This window comes from Acinonyx jubatus, chromosome B2 (assembly GCF_027475565.1).
Source record: "Acinonyx jubatus isolate Ajub_Pintada_27869175 chromosome B2, VMU_Ajub_asm_v1.0, whole genome shotgun sequence".
NCBI lineage: Eukaryota > Metazoa > Chordata > Mammalia > Carnivora > Felidae > Acinonyx > Acinonyx jubatus.
In genome coordinates this window covers 132,663,127-132,676,874 of record NC_069385.1, presented here as the reverse complement: position 1 = coordinate 132,676,874, position 13,748 = coordinate 132,663,127, and the positions used below count along the sequence as shown (strand labels likewise).

The 13,748-nt window shown below is 40.2% G+C and overlaps 1 protein-coding gene across 1 annotated transcript in view; it reads right to left on the bottom strand.

Annotated features, from left to right (window-relative positions):
- Window positions 1–449: 449 nt before the first annotated feature.
- TMEM170B (transmembrane protein 170B) overlaps window positions 450–13,748 on the bottom strand; it is a 37,122-nt gene continuing 23,823 nt past the window's right edge. Inside the window, exons 3-4 of the mRNA XM_027040292.2 lie at window positions 5,307–8,490; window positions 450–5,261 (exon numbers count right to left, since the gene is read on the bottom strand). Coding sequence (XP_026896093.1) covers window positions 8,360–8,490 — 131 coding nt within the window. The 3' untranslated portion in view covers window positions 450–5,261; window positions 5,307–8,359. The remainder of the gene's footprint in view (window positions 5,262–5,306; window positions 8,491–13,748) is intronic.

Genomic DNA, 13,748 nt, shown 5'->3' with positions numbered 1-13,748 from the left:
ATAGGTAATAGAGTGAGAAAACCCCGGCGTAGCATTTTTAGCTGTGCGACCTTGAGAAGTTTCTCAAATGCTTTGTCTGTGAAGGACTGCCATAGCAAACCTTGGTAATCCACTTAAAGAATCCCCGGAAAGTGTTAAAGAATGAACGTGAAGTATCTGAACCGATAATAAGCACTCAGTAAGTGGTAGCCATTTATTAACAAAAGCAATAGTGTGCCTTTCAAGACAATCGTTCTTAGAAGAAGATGTTTATGTGGCCTCCAACTGGTCCTAGGCAAAACTACAAAATCAGCCGAGTTTGTCTTTAGGACCTCTTGCTTACTTTTCGGTGCCCCTCCAAAACCCGCACGCAGAACCGGCCCAGAAGACCTGACAGGAGGGTACGAGAAAACATTCGTGACTACAGGGAGTGAGTTGAAAAGCTCTGTCATCAACAGTCAAACGCCCCATAAAGCTTTTAAAGGCAGGTTTATTTATATATAAGGGCATGAAATTGAATACAGAAATTTTATTAAAATACTGTATATTACAAATTTTTAATCCAGTAAATTTCATGTAATGACAACACTGAAGTTCTGGAGTTGCTTTTAACAGCTGTTTCATGTGTGTGTCGGGAAAGGGTTCGCCCTGTCTATTACAAAGAGGAGAGACACATGGGCCTCGGAAACGGTCCTGTGATTAGACAGTGGATGATACTAATTGTGCATCTTTTCTTGAAAGCAATGGGCTGGAACCTTGGTCTTGTCTTTGCAGACCAACTTTCTATAGTCACAAATAACCCACATGTTAAGTTTATTGCTGCCCTTTGAAGAAAATGAGTGGTGAAAAAGAATTTAAAACCAAGACCGACATCTCTAAGGCTAACCTGATGCTTACCACAATTGAGATAATTCAAGTTCGCTGCAAAATTTGTGTTGTCCAGGAAATTACGCTATGTACACAATGAGATTTATACATGAATTGGGAAATAAAAAAATTGCTTATATAAAATTAAAAATCAATAGTATACAATATTTACAGCTTGTTAGGTATTATACATAAACATAGTCTTGAAAATAATCCTTCAAAATTAAACGTATTATGTAAACATGCACAATACAAACACATACTCATACAGTGTAGTTTACAGTCTTAACAGAAGGGGGAGACCGTGTTCACATAATGTAGGGTACTTCATCACGTATGCCTTTGTTTTTGTGCGTTACCCCGTTCAACATGTATCCTTCCCGTCTTTGAACTTCACAGTACATTAAGTATTTCTATAGTAAAAATAAATCCCTGATGGTAAACGTATGCCTAAAGGTTACATAAAGTGTCTGCCCTTGAACTACAGTATAAAACTGACACGGCTCACACCAGAATTTCGAGTTTCCAACAAAACTAAATTTTAAAATCCCACGTTAACTTGTCTGGACTACATTTTTCTCCAGCTCAAGCTTTCTTGTAGAAAAGAAAAAGATACAGACCAATAGCACATCACGAAAGCGTAATGAGAAGAACTGTCATCTGTCAGAGTCAACGGCAAAATGGCTGATCTTTACAAACCACAAGGAGTAATTTCGATTACGCTGTCCCTAACCGCTAAGCTTCCAGTGACAATGTGCCAATCCTGAATCCTGCCACATTCACTTTGCAAACGTGTCTTAACTGCAAGGCACTAACGCATCATTTAGCTTTTAAAAACTGGACTGTTTTGCTAAATGATTCATCGGTGGTCTGAGACTTAACACAATTTGAAAGTGAGTTTTTAATACCTCTCGGGTAAACTATATTTTTGCTATTTAAATCAAGACAGTTTTGTTGGTGAACGTGAAGTTGATCCCCTTGTCCTAGAATGACTAGAGTCAGGGGTTAATACTTCATGGTAGAATCCTACAAATTTTACCAAGTTATAGGACTAAAATGAAAAATACTGTGCACTTTTGTTTGTTCATCTAAATATACAGAGCTCGCGCACGTGTGTGTGCATGTGTGTGTGTGTGTGTGTGTGTGTGTTGAGAGCCAAAACTGTAAAAAAAATCTCTCCATCGTAGATGCATCTGATATCACAAATACCAAGAAAGTGTAGACCATCAACTCATCCAGTATTGAAAGTAAATCACTTTTAATTACTTTTCCAACAAGTGCCTCTATTTTGCTCTCCGTGGAGAAAACTTTTAAATGTTCCTTCCCCCAAGATACTTAGTGATGATGTGCAAATATTTTCATTTAAAAACAAGAGTAACTTAGCAGCAGCAATACTACCAAGTTCATATTCATTCGTACAGGGCTCTAAAACAAGAGATGATCGTTAGCAATTATCAGTATGTATTTAGGAGAAAACGTGTTACCGTTACGGTAAGTGTGAATTATAGTTCCTCTTTCTATATGTATGTGTGACACAGCTTTCTAGTTTCAGTTGCACACCTAAAGACGTTCCCCAAGAGGGGACAGTTATGTTACCACTGAAGGAACATCTACATAGGTGCAGAGTGTAATCTAAAACAACATGTAAGAGGTTCATGCTCTCTTGGCTTGCCTGTAGCATTTATTTTTCGGTAAGGTTACAGCTGCATACCTACCCATAAGGTGTTAAGAACATTTTCTTCTAAACCAGCTCTTTTGAGTCTATGAACACACCGTACGTACATTTAAACTATAACATATGACATCTGTATGGAACGGAGAGGGAGGTTTTTAAGAAACTCAAAATTAGATCTCAAAATCCAGAAAGCGTTATTATGTAAGTTCAACATATGTGCAATGGCCGCAAAGAATGTAAAAGTGAGGCCTCTAAACGCGGGAGAGGAGACAGTTACAGCTCAGAGCTCAGTTCACTCAAAGAATGTGGGCGTTCCTGTCCATTAATAAAATATTAACTGGTACATCCCCACATTTACTGAAAATCCTTTGTATGTTAATCACTACTTCCCCAAACAAATTCACAGATACGTTTTTAGATAACTATTTCAGCAGCCTCCTCAAAAACACTGTATTGCCTACACCGAACAGAGACCCTTTCATGAGAAAGGAAAACCTACCACACACACACACACACACACACACACACACACACACACACACGTACTAGGATTTCAAATGCTCTGTGGCCAGTTAAGCCTCACAAATAAAGAAACAGCATGTTTCAACGTGCAGGAGACAGACTCACACAGTGTAGTTTACGACCCTAACACAAGGGGGAGCTGTGTTCACATCACATAGGGGCCTTCATTGCGCGCACCCAGGCTTTCCTGCGTTACCTCCCAGCTCTTCTTCCCATCTTTAAACACCCCGCTGCTACAAAATGCTGCCACGTGCTTGAAAAACTTTCTCATCTTTAATCAAATAATGTCCTTTTGCACCTGAAGAGTCTCCCTGCAAGACGTTATAAGAAGGACTGGGAGTTCAGGGACATTATGAGCCACCTGGTCTGACGGATGACCAGCCAACTGTCAGCACCGAGAGTCTCACCTCTGGTTCTTAAAAGGAACAACTGATTCAGCTGCCCAGCAAGTTTATTGCCAACTTCCCCGTAATTTGGGCCTACCAGAATTTCTTCCTAACTTTCCGTGTTCTTCACATCTTACAAGCAGGTAAGGACTCTCTGAAGAGATTCTGATTAAGACTTTTCTGAGAGGGAAGCAGTTTAGTAGCAAGAGTGAAGTCGTTTGAGAATATTTCAGACAATATTCTTAGCATCTTGTGACTTCCTGAATTATAAAGTGGACATAAATGAAGAGCAGCAGTATTCCCTTGAAGTTGGAAACAAACAGGCTGGGCGTGAGCACCTTTGGTCCGTGGCAGGAAGGACTTGGCGGGCACTGAAGCCCACTTCTCTTTCCGACACAGGAAGCCCAAAGGCCAGGGCGGCAGCTTGGAAAGATGGGACTCCTAAAGGACACCCTTTCCCATCCCTACCAGGATAGTAAGCTGCAGGTGGGAGAGATTCAGTGAATGTTGCCTGAATGATCCAAGGGAAGTGAGCAGGATAAGGCAAAGGAGTCAACGCCGGTTACCCTCACCCTTTTCCTCTTTTAACTAATGGTGAACACGACTGGCAATTTAGCCCTGCTGGTCCTGGCCATTCCCACCACCACCAACTCCTAGAAGTGGTCTTAGAGGAGTATCTGCTGATTTTCAAAATCAAGACGGGGAGAGGGAGGCGCCCGGGGGACTCAGTTAAGCATCCAACTCTTGGTTTCAGCGCAGGTCATGAACTCGCGGTTTGTGAGTTCGGGCCCCGCATTGGGCCCTGTGCTGACAGTGTGGAGCCTGCTTGGAATTCTCTCTCTCTGTCTGCCCCTCCCCTGTTCACTCTCTCTGTCTCTCTCTCTCTCTCTCAAAATAAATAAACTTTAAAAACTTTTAAAGAGAGAGAGATGGAGAGGAGGTAAAGGAAGCAAGTTTATTAAGAGACATTTTTTAGTTTCCTTCTTAAAATATATGCACGGAAAAGGTGGTGGAAATTGAAGAAAATAGATGAATTTTATAAAACAACATATTCAGTTGGTATTAAAAAATGTAATTAAAAAATTCTAACGACTATCTATTGGTCATTTGCTACCAGACATGTACTGCTTTGCGTTCACAAACAAAACATCAACGAGTGCTGCGCCCTGGATTGAAATCGATGTTGCTGGCTTAGAGGCTAGTATTCTCTCCACTCTGCCCCAGTAATGAGATCTCGGTTGCAGATATTTCCTTTGGTGGATAAGCTGGGAAAAACAGAATTTGAGGGGAGGGAACAGGACTTAAGCTCTCGAACAGAAACTCGGGAAGCCAAGTGTCCCAACCTTTTTAGGATTTGTAATCATCTTGCCGGCTCTTGGAGGACTCAAGGGCAGGATCCATCTCGGTCATCCCTGTACTTACTACAGGAAATACTCAGCACAGCGCTTTGAAGACAGCAGATCCACCAAAAACATTTACAAAATTGAGTCAGTTGGTGAGTGTCGGCTTCACATGGCGGCCCCGCTCATGTCTTCATTAGATGTTCTCTAACAAAGACCTTTTGGACAACACTGATTTTAACTTACCCTCTTCCTTCTATCACAAATGCATGCTATACAGGGCAGCTCATCTCCTTAGCTCTCACTTCAAGTACAAACAAAACCCTTACTTTAGGCCATGGAAACCTACGTTGCAAATACTAAGAAAGTATACTGGGTAATAAACTGTAACACTGGCTACTATCCACTGAGATCCAGAGTAAGGGAGACTAAGCCACAAACACCGAACAGGGCCGCCTCCTGTTCCTCCTCCTAGCAACCAGTAGGAGTCACCTCTCAGTGCAGAAATCTCCTCCTCCAAGCAACCAGTAGAGTCACCCCTCAGTGCAGATTCATTGCACCTCTTGCATTTAAAAGGGTGACTTACTACTTGTAGCTTAGATGGCTCCGCCACCCTGACTAATTCTGCTCTATGGACAGTTCTCATCAGTCTGTTAAATAAGAATTTGTTTGGGCACTGGGCCAGAGGTCTCTTCTTTGGGGAACTGATTTCACTGTCAGTGGTATTTTAATAAACATTTTTTTTAAAATAAGGAGTGTAAACGCTGAAGGATTTCCCCCTTCCTTCCCTCATATGTCACATAGAAAGTTTACCTGCTAGATCACATACAAATTTTAAGAAGGTGTCACCCAAATACATCAATAAGGGCTTCTGTCATATCATAAAAAAGGGTCTCCAGCATGACTAAACCAAGAAAAATTTCCCCAAATTCAAAAATCTCACACATCCTTACCTATTTAAAAGATCACTCAACTGAACAAACAGACAAAATTCTCCACTAGAACATGAAAAGCGTTCACTGAACAAAAGCTTCCCAATTAGACTATATTCATATATAGCAGCCTTAGATATATGTATGTAATGATATATACGTGTGTGTAGATACATATCGTCAAGCGTCTATTGTCTCTGTAGGAAAATCACCGATTAAAAAAAATCTCGCCATAGAAATAGCTATTAAGACAATTTCATCAATTCACTCTATTCAGCTGCATTTCAAAACATCAAGAGAGGGACAGTTGCACAAAATCCCAATGAAAAGAACTAAAAACAGCAAAGAAACCAAAAACTCCCCTAATGTTTCAAAGTACACACACACATACACACACACACACACACACACACACACACACACACTTCATCACGTAAAGCAACCTGATGGGGCAGCTGCAGACTAATTATTCTCCATCCAATTATACTTCCATTCCAGAGTAAAAACAGGAGTTAAAATCTCTTTGGTCCACACCTTGATGGATTTAATGTGGCTAATTTTGGATTCCAAACCATGAGCTCCCTATTCCCTTACCATGATAACTTTCCTAAATCATGAAATAACCATATGTTGAAATAAATACCCATTTTGTAGATAGATCTGAAACAATGTAAACACATTATCAGTAATTCCTCTCAAAGAATATGAACACTTGAAATTATTGACAGAATAGGCAAAGTAAAGAACACAATTCAAGTCTGAAAGAAACGGAGAAATCAAACCGACTTGGGAAATGTATGCCTACATTTAATTTGGGAAAACATCAGGAATAGAAAGAACACATGAACATAATTCTAGGCTTGTACATAATAAAAAGAATCAATTTTAAGATTTACTCCAAAGATCTCTAGGGATGCATAGTTGCTTATTGGTTTTTTTTAAAACAGATTTCCAAGCCACAGCATTAGTAAACCCCCCAAATTGGCCTCCATACTGGTAAAAGTATCCCCTACCCCAATTCCTTATTGGTAAATCATGCATACATATTCTGCTTTTTGGTGGACAGAAGTAGTATGGGCAATGAAGTTCTTACATTTGAACAGGACCTAATAGAAAACTACTTTTTACCAAATCATTTATAAAACAGTGAGGCTAGAGTATGCAGATTATTTTCTGGATTGCCCTTAAGATATTTTCTGCAGTGGCTTTTTGAGTTAGTACATTTGTAAGAATACCTGGTATTTTTAAAAATCTCAGTAGGAGACAAATTCAACCAGGCTCTGTGTTTTCCCTTATTCCTGTACTCTTAAAAACGATTACATCTTGCCAGAATCTCTTAAAGTGTTGTATGCTCAGGGCTTTTTCATTCTAGTAAATTTAAATAATAGCATAAAACAAGAACTGAACAACAGAATCACTCTACTACATGCTCAGGACTGTACTGATATGCTGAGATTAACTGCCAAATTTTAAAATTATGTACTATATACCCCAATTTTTACTTAGCGAAATCATGTTACCACATGCCCAAAGTAAGATAGTTTGTTACTCTTCGTATATAACTTACTTGTTACTTATCTACAAATGAGGCTTTTTGTTTTCACAGCCTAATTTAGGCCACTCTTTAAATATAGTTAATACTCCAGAATGAAAGATTAAAGATTGTGTATGTTTTGTCAAAAATCAAGATATGTGCAACAAGTAATATAATCCCACCAAGATACTAGTTATAAAGATGTTTTCTCCATGACTCACATGGCAAAAACTTTCTTTAGAAGGGTCAAAGAATGCAACATGCATTTCAGACTTTTCTTACAAAGGTTATAAGAAAATTTTCAAATTATATTTTCATGACACACAAACTACAATCAACGTGTGTGACCCATAAAGTTTCTGAATTCATATCAACAGAATAGTTTCGTAGGAGGGAAACTATTAAAAGAGTGTTATTTAAGTGACTGGAAAGGATGCACCCTACAGGTCTACTTTGAGTCCTTAAAAGAGTTTAGCTAGTTTTCCATTAAGTATTATTTTCCACATAAATTAAAGTAAATAACAATAATGCCTAAACATATTAAAGCCCTAAATCCCAGAAACGCTCAACGTGAAAAATCAAGTAATTTCCCTATCATATTAAATGATCCGGTATTCAGCACTCATACGGGATTTAGCGTTACACGACAAAAATCTCACTAGTTACCTGAATTCATGTCGGATGTGGTTCACAGCACTCGTCTACATCTACACTTGCAAATTGTCACATGATCAATGTTAAAAAACAAAAAAAGAAGAAGAAGAGGAGTTTGGCACATATATCAATTCCTCCAAACGTCCCTGTAACTTAAAACAACACTGTTAACAACGGTGATTCAACACCAGTGTTAACCTGATTGGCAGCTAAACAAGGTGCTTCCTCTCGTAGCTTCCGGTAGTGTAATGCGCCTGGCCCGGGACGGAGGCACGTAAGGTGCAGTGCGGTAGTGCAATCACTTGAACACCAGAGGGCGATCTTTGCACACAGCTCAAGGCCTTCCTTCGCTTGTGACCCGGCTCCTTCCACGTTCGGGTACCATTTCACTCCCGCTCGTTAACAACGCCATTTTCTGAGAAGCTGTACATCTGTTTCCTTCGGTGACGTGAGACATTCCCACCGAAACCTCAGAGTGTGGCGAGGATCCTTGAAAAGGAGATGATTAATGTCAATACAGTCTGTCCCACGCCCCACACCAGCGCTTCCAGGGGGGCCATGTTCTTCCCTGCTACTCTGTAGATGCCGGCGACGGCTGCACCTGGACGAGAGAGGGGCAGAGAAACAAGATCACACACGCATTCCGTCCGTGACCCCCTGCTCCGAGGCGACGTCGGTGTTTGCATTTCAGCAATCGATCATTCTCATTTTGTGAACCGTCCGCGGAAGTTTCCCTGGGACTGGCAAAAGTCACGCTTTACCACGTCACGTAACTGGAAGACAGGCCTCTTATTTTCCTATTCAACTGTAAAATACGTATTTATAGTACACGCTGTCACTAGGCACCGAACAGGTTCATAGAAAAGGAATAATTTGCTATTGGAATCTCTCACCTGGGCGTAGAACTGGCCAGACATCACCACTACTTTTATCAACATACAATGCAATGTATTAATAATTATTAGTGAAAAGAGAAAATTACAGAAGTTAATCAAAATTCTGAATTAACTAAGACATTTTTTAAAAAATTAATTCTTCGGTGTCCTATAAGATAATCAGAATAGCAGACTGCTACATTTCAGAATCTACCATATAAAGTAGTTTATTGTAGTTCTTAATAAAGCATACACCTGTAAAGTTATTTAGAAACTAGTATCTTGACATCTAATAAAAATGGAAGATGAACTCAACACCTGTTCTGGGAGAAATGTTCAGATGATGCACACTTCTGAGAATGAGAGAATCCCAGAGATTCTCCAGGAGAATCCCTGAGAGAACTCCCAGGAATCGCAGAGCCCATATGATTGAATACTTCACCTTATTAATATAGTATATATAATGAAACATTTAAGTTACAGTATGCCTTCTTACAGATTGAGATGGCCTTAAAACTTTCCTCTAGAAAAAAACTGTCTCTCTATCCTAGAATGACCAAACAAAAAGCAAGACCAGAAGTAGAGGATTCAGAGACATTGAAATGACCATTATTTGAGATAGAAATCCGTTCATAAAAATTAGCTAAGAATTATCTCTGTACTTCTCTTAAAATCTCCCAAATAAAAGGAACCATATTTCTCTAAAGCGATACACAAGGGAAAAACAAATTATTAATCTAAGCCAAGGACTTTATATGCACATTTTTAAACGTTTGCTTATTTTGAGAGGGAGAGAGAGAGAGAGACTAAGCTGGGGAGGGGCAGAGAGAGAGGGAGAGAGAAATCCCACGCAGGCTCTGCACTGTCAGCATAAAGCCCGACGCGGGGCTGGAACTCACGAACTGTGAGATCATGACCTGAGCCGAAACCAAGAGTCGGATACTTAACTGACTGAGCCACCCAGGTGCCCCTAGACACATTTTTTAAGAAGGAAATTAAAATGTGTATCATATTTCCTACATACTATGTTTCTTGATAGTACCTTTACAAATATTACCTGGTTTAAATATTCACACCACTCCAGGGTATTATTACCTAAAGATAGAAAACAGAGGTTCACAGAGGCTCAATTACTAGCCCGTGGAAATACAGTAAGTACAAGAGCTGGAATTTCAATCTAGGTGAGTCTGGCTGTAAATCCCCAAAGCAGTCTATCATTTCACATTGACACTATTTGAAAGAGAGAACAAGGAATTCAGAAAATCATAAAGTGAATAATTATCATCTCAACATTAAATAAAACTTCTAATGGCACCTGTATTTGCTTAATCAAGTAATAAACTTCACTAGTGTAATTGGTGATATCCTCAAATCTTAGAATTGGATAACAGTCTTTAAAAATTGTAAAGATCTGGGGCACCTGGGTGGCTCAGTCGGTGAAGCGTCCGACTTCGGCTCAGGTCATGATCTCACGGTTCGTGCGTTCAAGCCCCGCGTGGGGCTCTGTGCTGCCAGCTCAGAGCCTGGGGCCTGCTTTGGATTCCGTGTCTCCCTCTCTCTCGGCCCCTCCCCCGCTCATGCTCTGCATCTCAATAATAAACAAACATTAAAAAATTGTCAAGATCTTATGCTTTCTCTGTTATCAGAAATTACATTAAACCTGAGAAATACTCTGCTTTTATGAGGATTTACCCCAGATTTCCAAGACTATCGTCAATTTTAAAAACACCATTTGGCCTCCGTCCTTCCAGCATGAAGTTTTCAAAAATGATCCAAAGGAGAAGAAGCACTGAGCACTCAACTAGCTCCAGCGGCCTAGGGAATGGGAAGCAAATCTGTCAAGTCAAACTTCTTCACACGTTTACATGACGCGAAGAGCGTGGGTTCTGGAGCCAGACCTGTGGATTAAAGTCTGCGATCCACCACCTTCCAAATGGGCTACCCACGGCAATCACTTCCCCTCTTGTGTGCCCTGTTTCCTCAGCTGTAAAATGGGCACGGGTGAAGACGAACAGGTGATGCTTGGTAAGTCTTGGGAGAGTGACTGGTCCTAGGATGCGCTCTCAACTTTGGCTGGTAGTTGCCACAGTAGTGGATGAGACAGGTGTTTCCCATGGGTCATTCGGCATTCGGCAAATGGTGCCGGAACACGTGGCTGCCACTGGACGCCATAAATCTAGGTCCCTACTTCAAACCGCTCCCCAGAATAAATTTCAGATGGGTTAAATAACAAAATGTTAAAAACGAAACTACGAATGTAAATTTTAAAGTATAAGAGAATATGGGGCGCCTGGGTGGCTAGGTCGGTTGGGCATCCGACTTCGGCTCAGGTCATGATCTCACGGTTTGTGAGTTAGAGCCCCATGTCGGGCTCTGTGCTGACCGTGCAGACCCTGGAGCTGCTTTGGATTATGTGTCTCCCTCTCTCTCCCCCTTCCCCGCTCATGTTCTCCCTCTCTCTCTTTCTCTCTCTCTCTCTCTCTCAAAAAATAAATAAAAATGCTAAAAAAATTTAAATATAAGAGAATATATTTATGATCTTAGGAAAAGAGGACTGCTGAAAGACTACACAAAAATAAGCAGAACCCATCAAGGGACAGACTGGAACACTTGATTAATATACTTGATTAATGTCCAGAATACAGACACACATATACACACACAAACACACATAGAATAACCGAGGCAGTACTTTTGGTAAAAGCAAACAGAACAAAACAAAACAAACAAAAAAACAAACAAAAACACAAAAAAGAACCCTAAACTCCACAAAGTCAAAAGCAAGAACCCAAGTCCATCAGCCTGGAGTGGTTAAACTATACCAAGTCCACACCATGAAACCCATACAATTTCAAAGGAAAAATATAAACTTTATGAACCAACTCAGAAAGGACCTAAGACATGTCATTTATGCAACAAAGACAATGGAACACAAGACTATATATTCTCCACTAGTACATACACCCGCAAGTAAGTGCACCTATATGTAAACATGTCTATAGGAAAATACAAACAAATGTGATAAGTAAATAGAAATCTGGGGAGATACATACCAAACTGAAAGTAGGGATTACAACTGAGCAGAGCACTGATTTGGGGGTGTCATCAAAAGAGTGTTATGCAGAGAATAAAACAAATGAGAATATAAATTTTCATTTTCTTTCCTGTTGATAATCAGCTAGGGACCAGTTTGGAAGTTACCACCTCGCTCCAAGAGAAGCAGATGTGCAGAAGTCCTGTATGATTTCACACCCAGAAGCACTGGTCAGAAAAGACTGCGTCAGTGGAATTCTCGATCTAAAAGATCTGCAGGCAAACAATTTCGTGTGCTTCTTAAATGTACTTGGGAACACTGCTATTGAATAGTGAGCAGATAGGAAACAGTATTTATAAAACTACACGTAGGTTGTAAAATAACAAATTCCCAAGTACTGTTATCCAGCTGAAGAAAAGAAAGTCTCTATTTCCTTTGAAGTTCCCGTGGACTCTGCTCAGTCACGTCCCATTCCCTCCCTGTATTTGTTTTGTTTTGTTTTTGTTTTTCTATCATTCCTTTGCTTTTCTTTGGTTTTACCACCTTCCTGTGTCCTAAAAGTACATATTACATAGCTTTCTGAATAAACTAATTTTTTGTAACTGGATACTGTACGTACACCTTACAGGTCTGAAAGGTATCGTGTGTGTGGTGTAGGTATAATTCATGCATTTTCGCTACTGCATAGAATTCTACACATGAATATACCACAATTGATCCATTCCACTGCCAATGACCTTTGTTTCCAATACTGAGCAATGACAAACACTGCTTCTGTGAACATCCTTGCGTGCAACCCTTGGCACACAGAAGCAGTCAAAAATTTCTCTTCATCACATGGGTGAAAGTAGGACGGCTCCGTCTCATGTTATGGGCATTTTCAACTTGGCTAAGGTGATGCTAAACTGTCTCCCAAAGAAGTTGCCCCAATTTATATTCTAGTTACTCCATATCTTCAGAAGCAGTTGGTATCTTTTTTTTTTTTTAATCTCTGTCAGTCTGATGGGTAAAAGGTATCTCTGTGATTAATTTGCATTTCCCTGATAATAATTAATGTGACTGAGCTTTTCTTCACATATCAATGGCCAGTAGGATTTTCTACTTTTACAAAATGTTTGTCACATCTTTTTTTTTTCTAATTTTTTAAATTACGTTTCTTTCTTTTTGAGAGGCAGAGAGAGACAGACAGAGTGTGAGTGGGGGAGGGGTAGAGAGAGAGAGGGAGACAGAGAATCAGAAGCAGGCTCCAGGCTCTGAGCTGTCAGCACAGAGCCTGATGGGGGGGCTCGAACTGATGAACCCTGAAATCATGACCTGAGCCGAAGTCAGACGCTCAACTGACTGAGCCACCTAATCGCCCCATAAAACATTTGTCAAATCTTTTGTCCTTTTTTCTACCAAGTTTTCTTTTCTTATTTGATTCGTAGGGTTTCTAGAATATAGTTTGGATATTAATCTTTCTATATTTATATATGCTAAGAAAGGTCCTCCCCCCAACTTGAGCTTTAGTTTTTACTCTCTTTAAGGTCTATTTGGCTGAACACTAGCCAGTTGAAAGAATACAAATATTATGGTCTTTATTTTCTTGGGGAAATACAAGGCTAAGTTATGCAAGAATGAAGAAGACACAAGCAAAACAGGATGTTTGAAGTCAATGATACATGTTCAGAACTGCCCCTCCCAACAATGGCAGACAGAATCAATTAGAAATAAGGAAAGACCCCATGAGGACCAAGGGACTAGCGAAGGCTGGCAGAGTGAGGATGAAGTGGGGAAAGCAATGCTGCGATGATGTGGAGGCCAGTGAAAGATATGAACCTACAAAGACAGGAGAGACTAGACAAAGAGCCACCAGTGGACAGAAGATGTCAATATCCAACAACACAAAGGGCCCACGGCGCCACACCAGTGAAAGTGATTCGGGTCGCCCTCCATAGTTCCTGAGAGAGA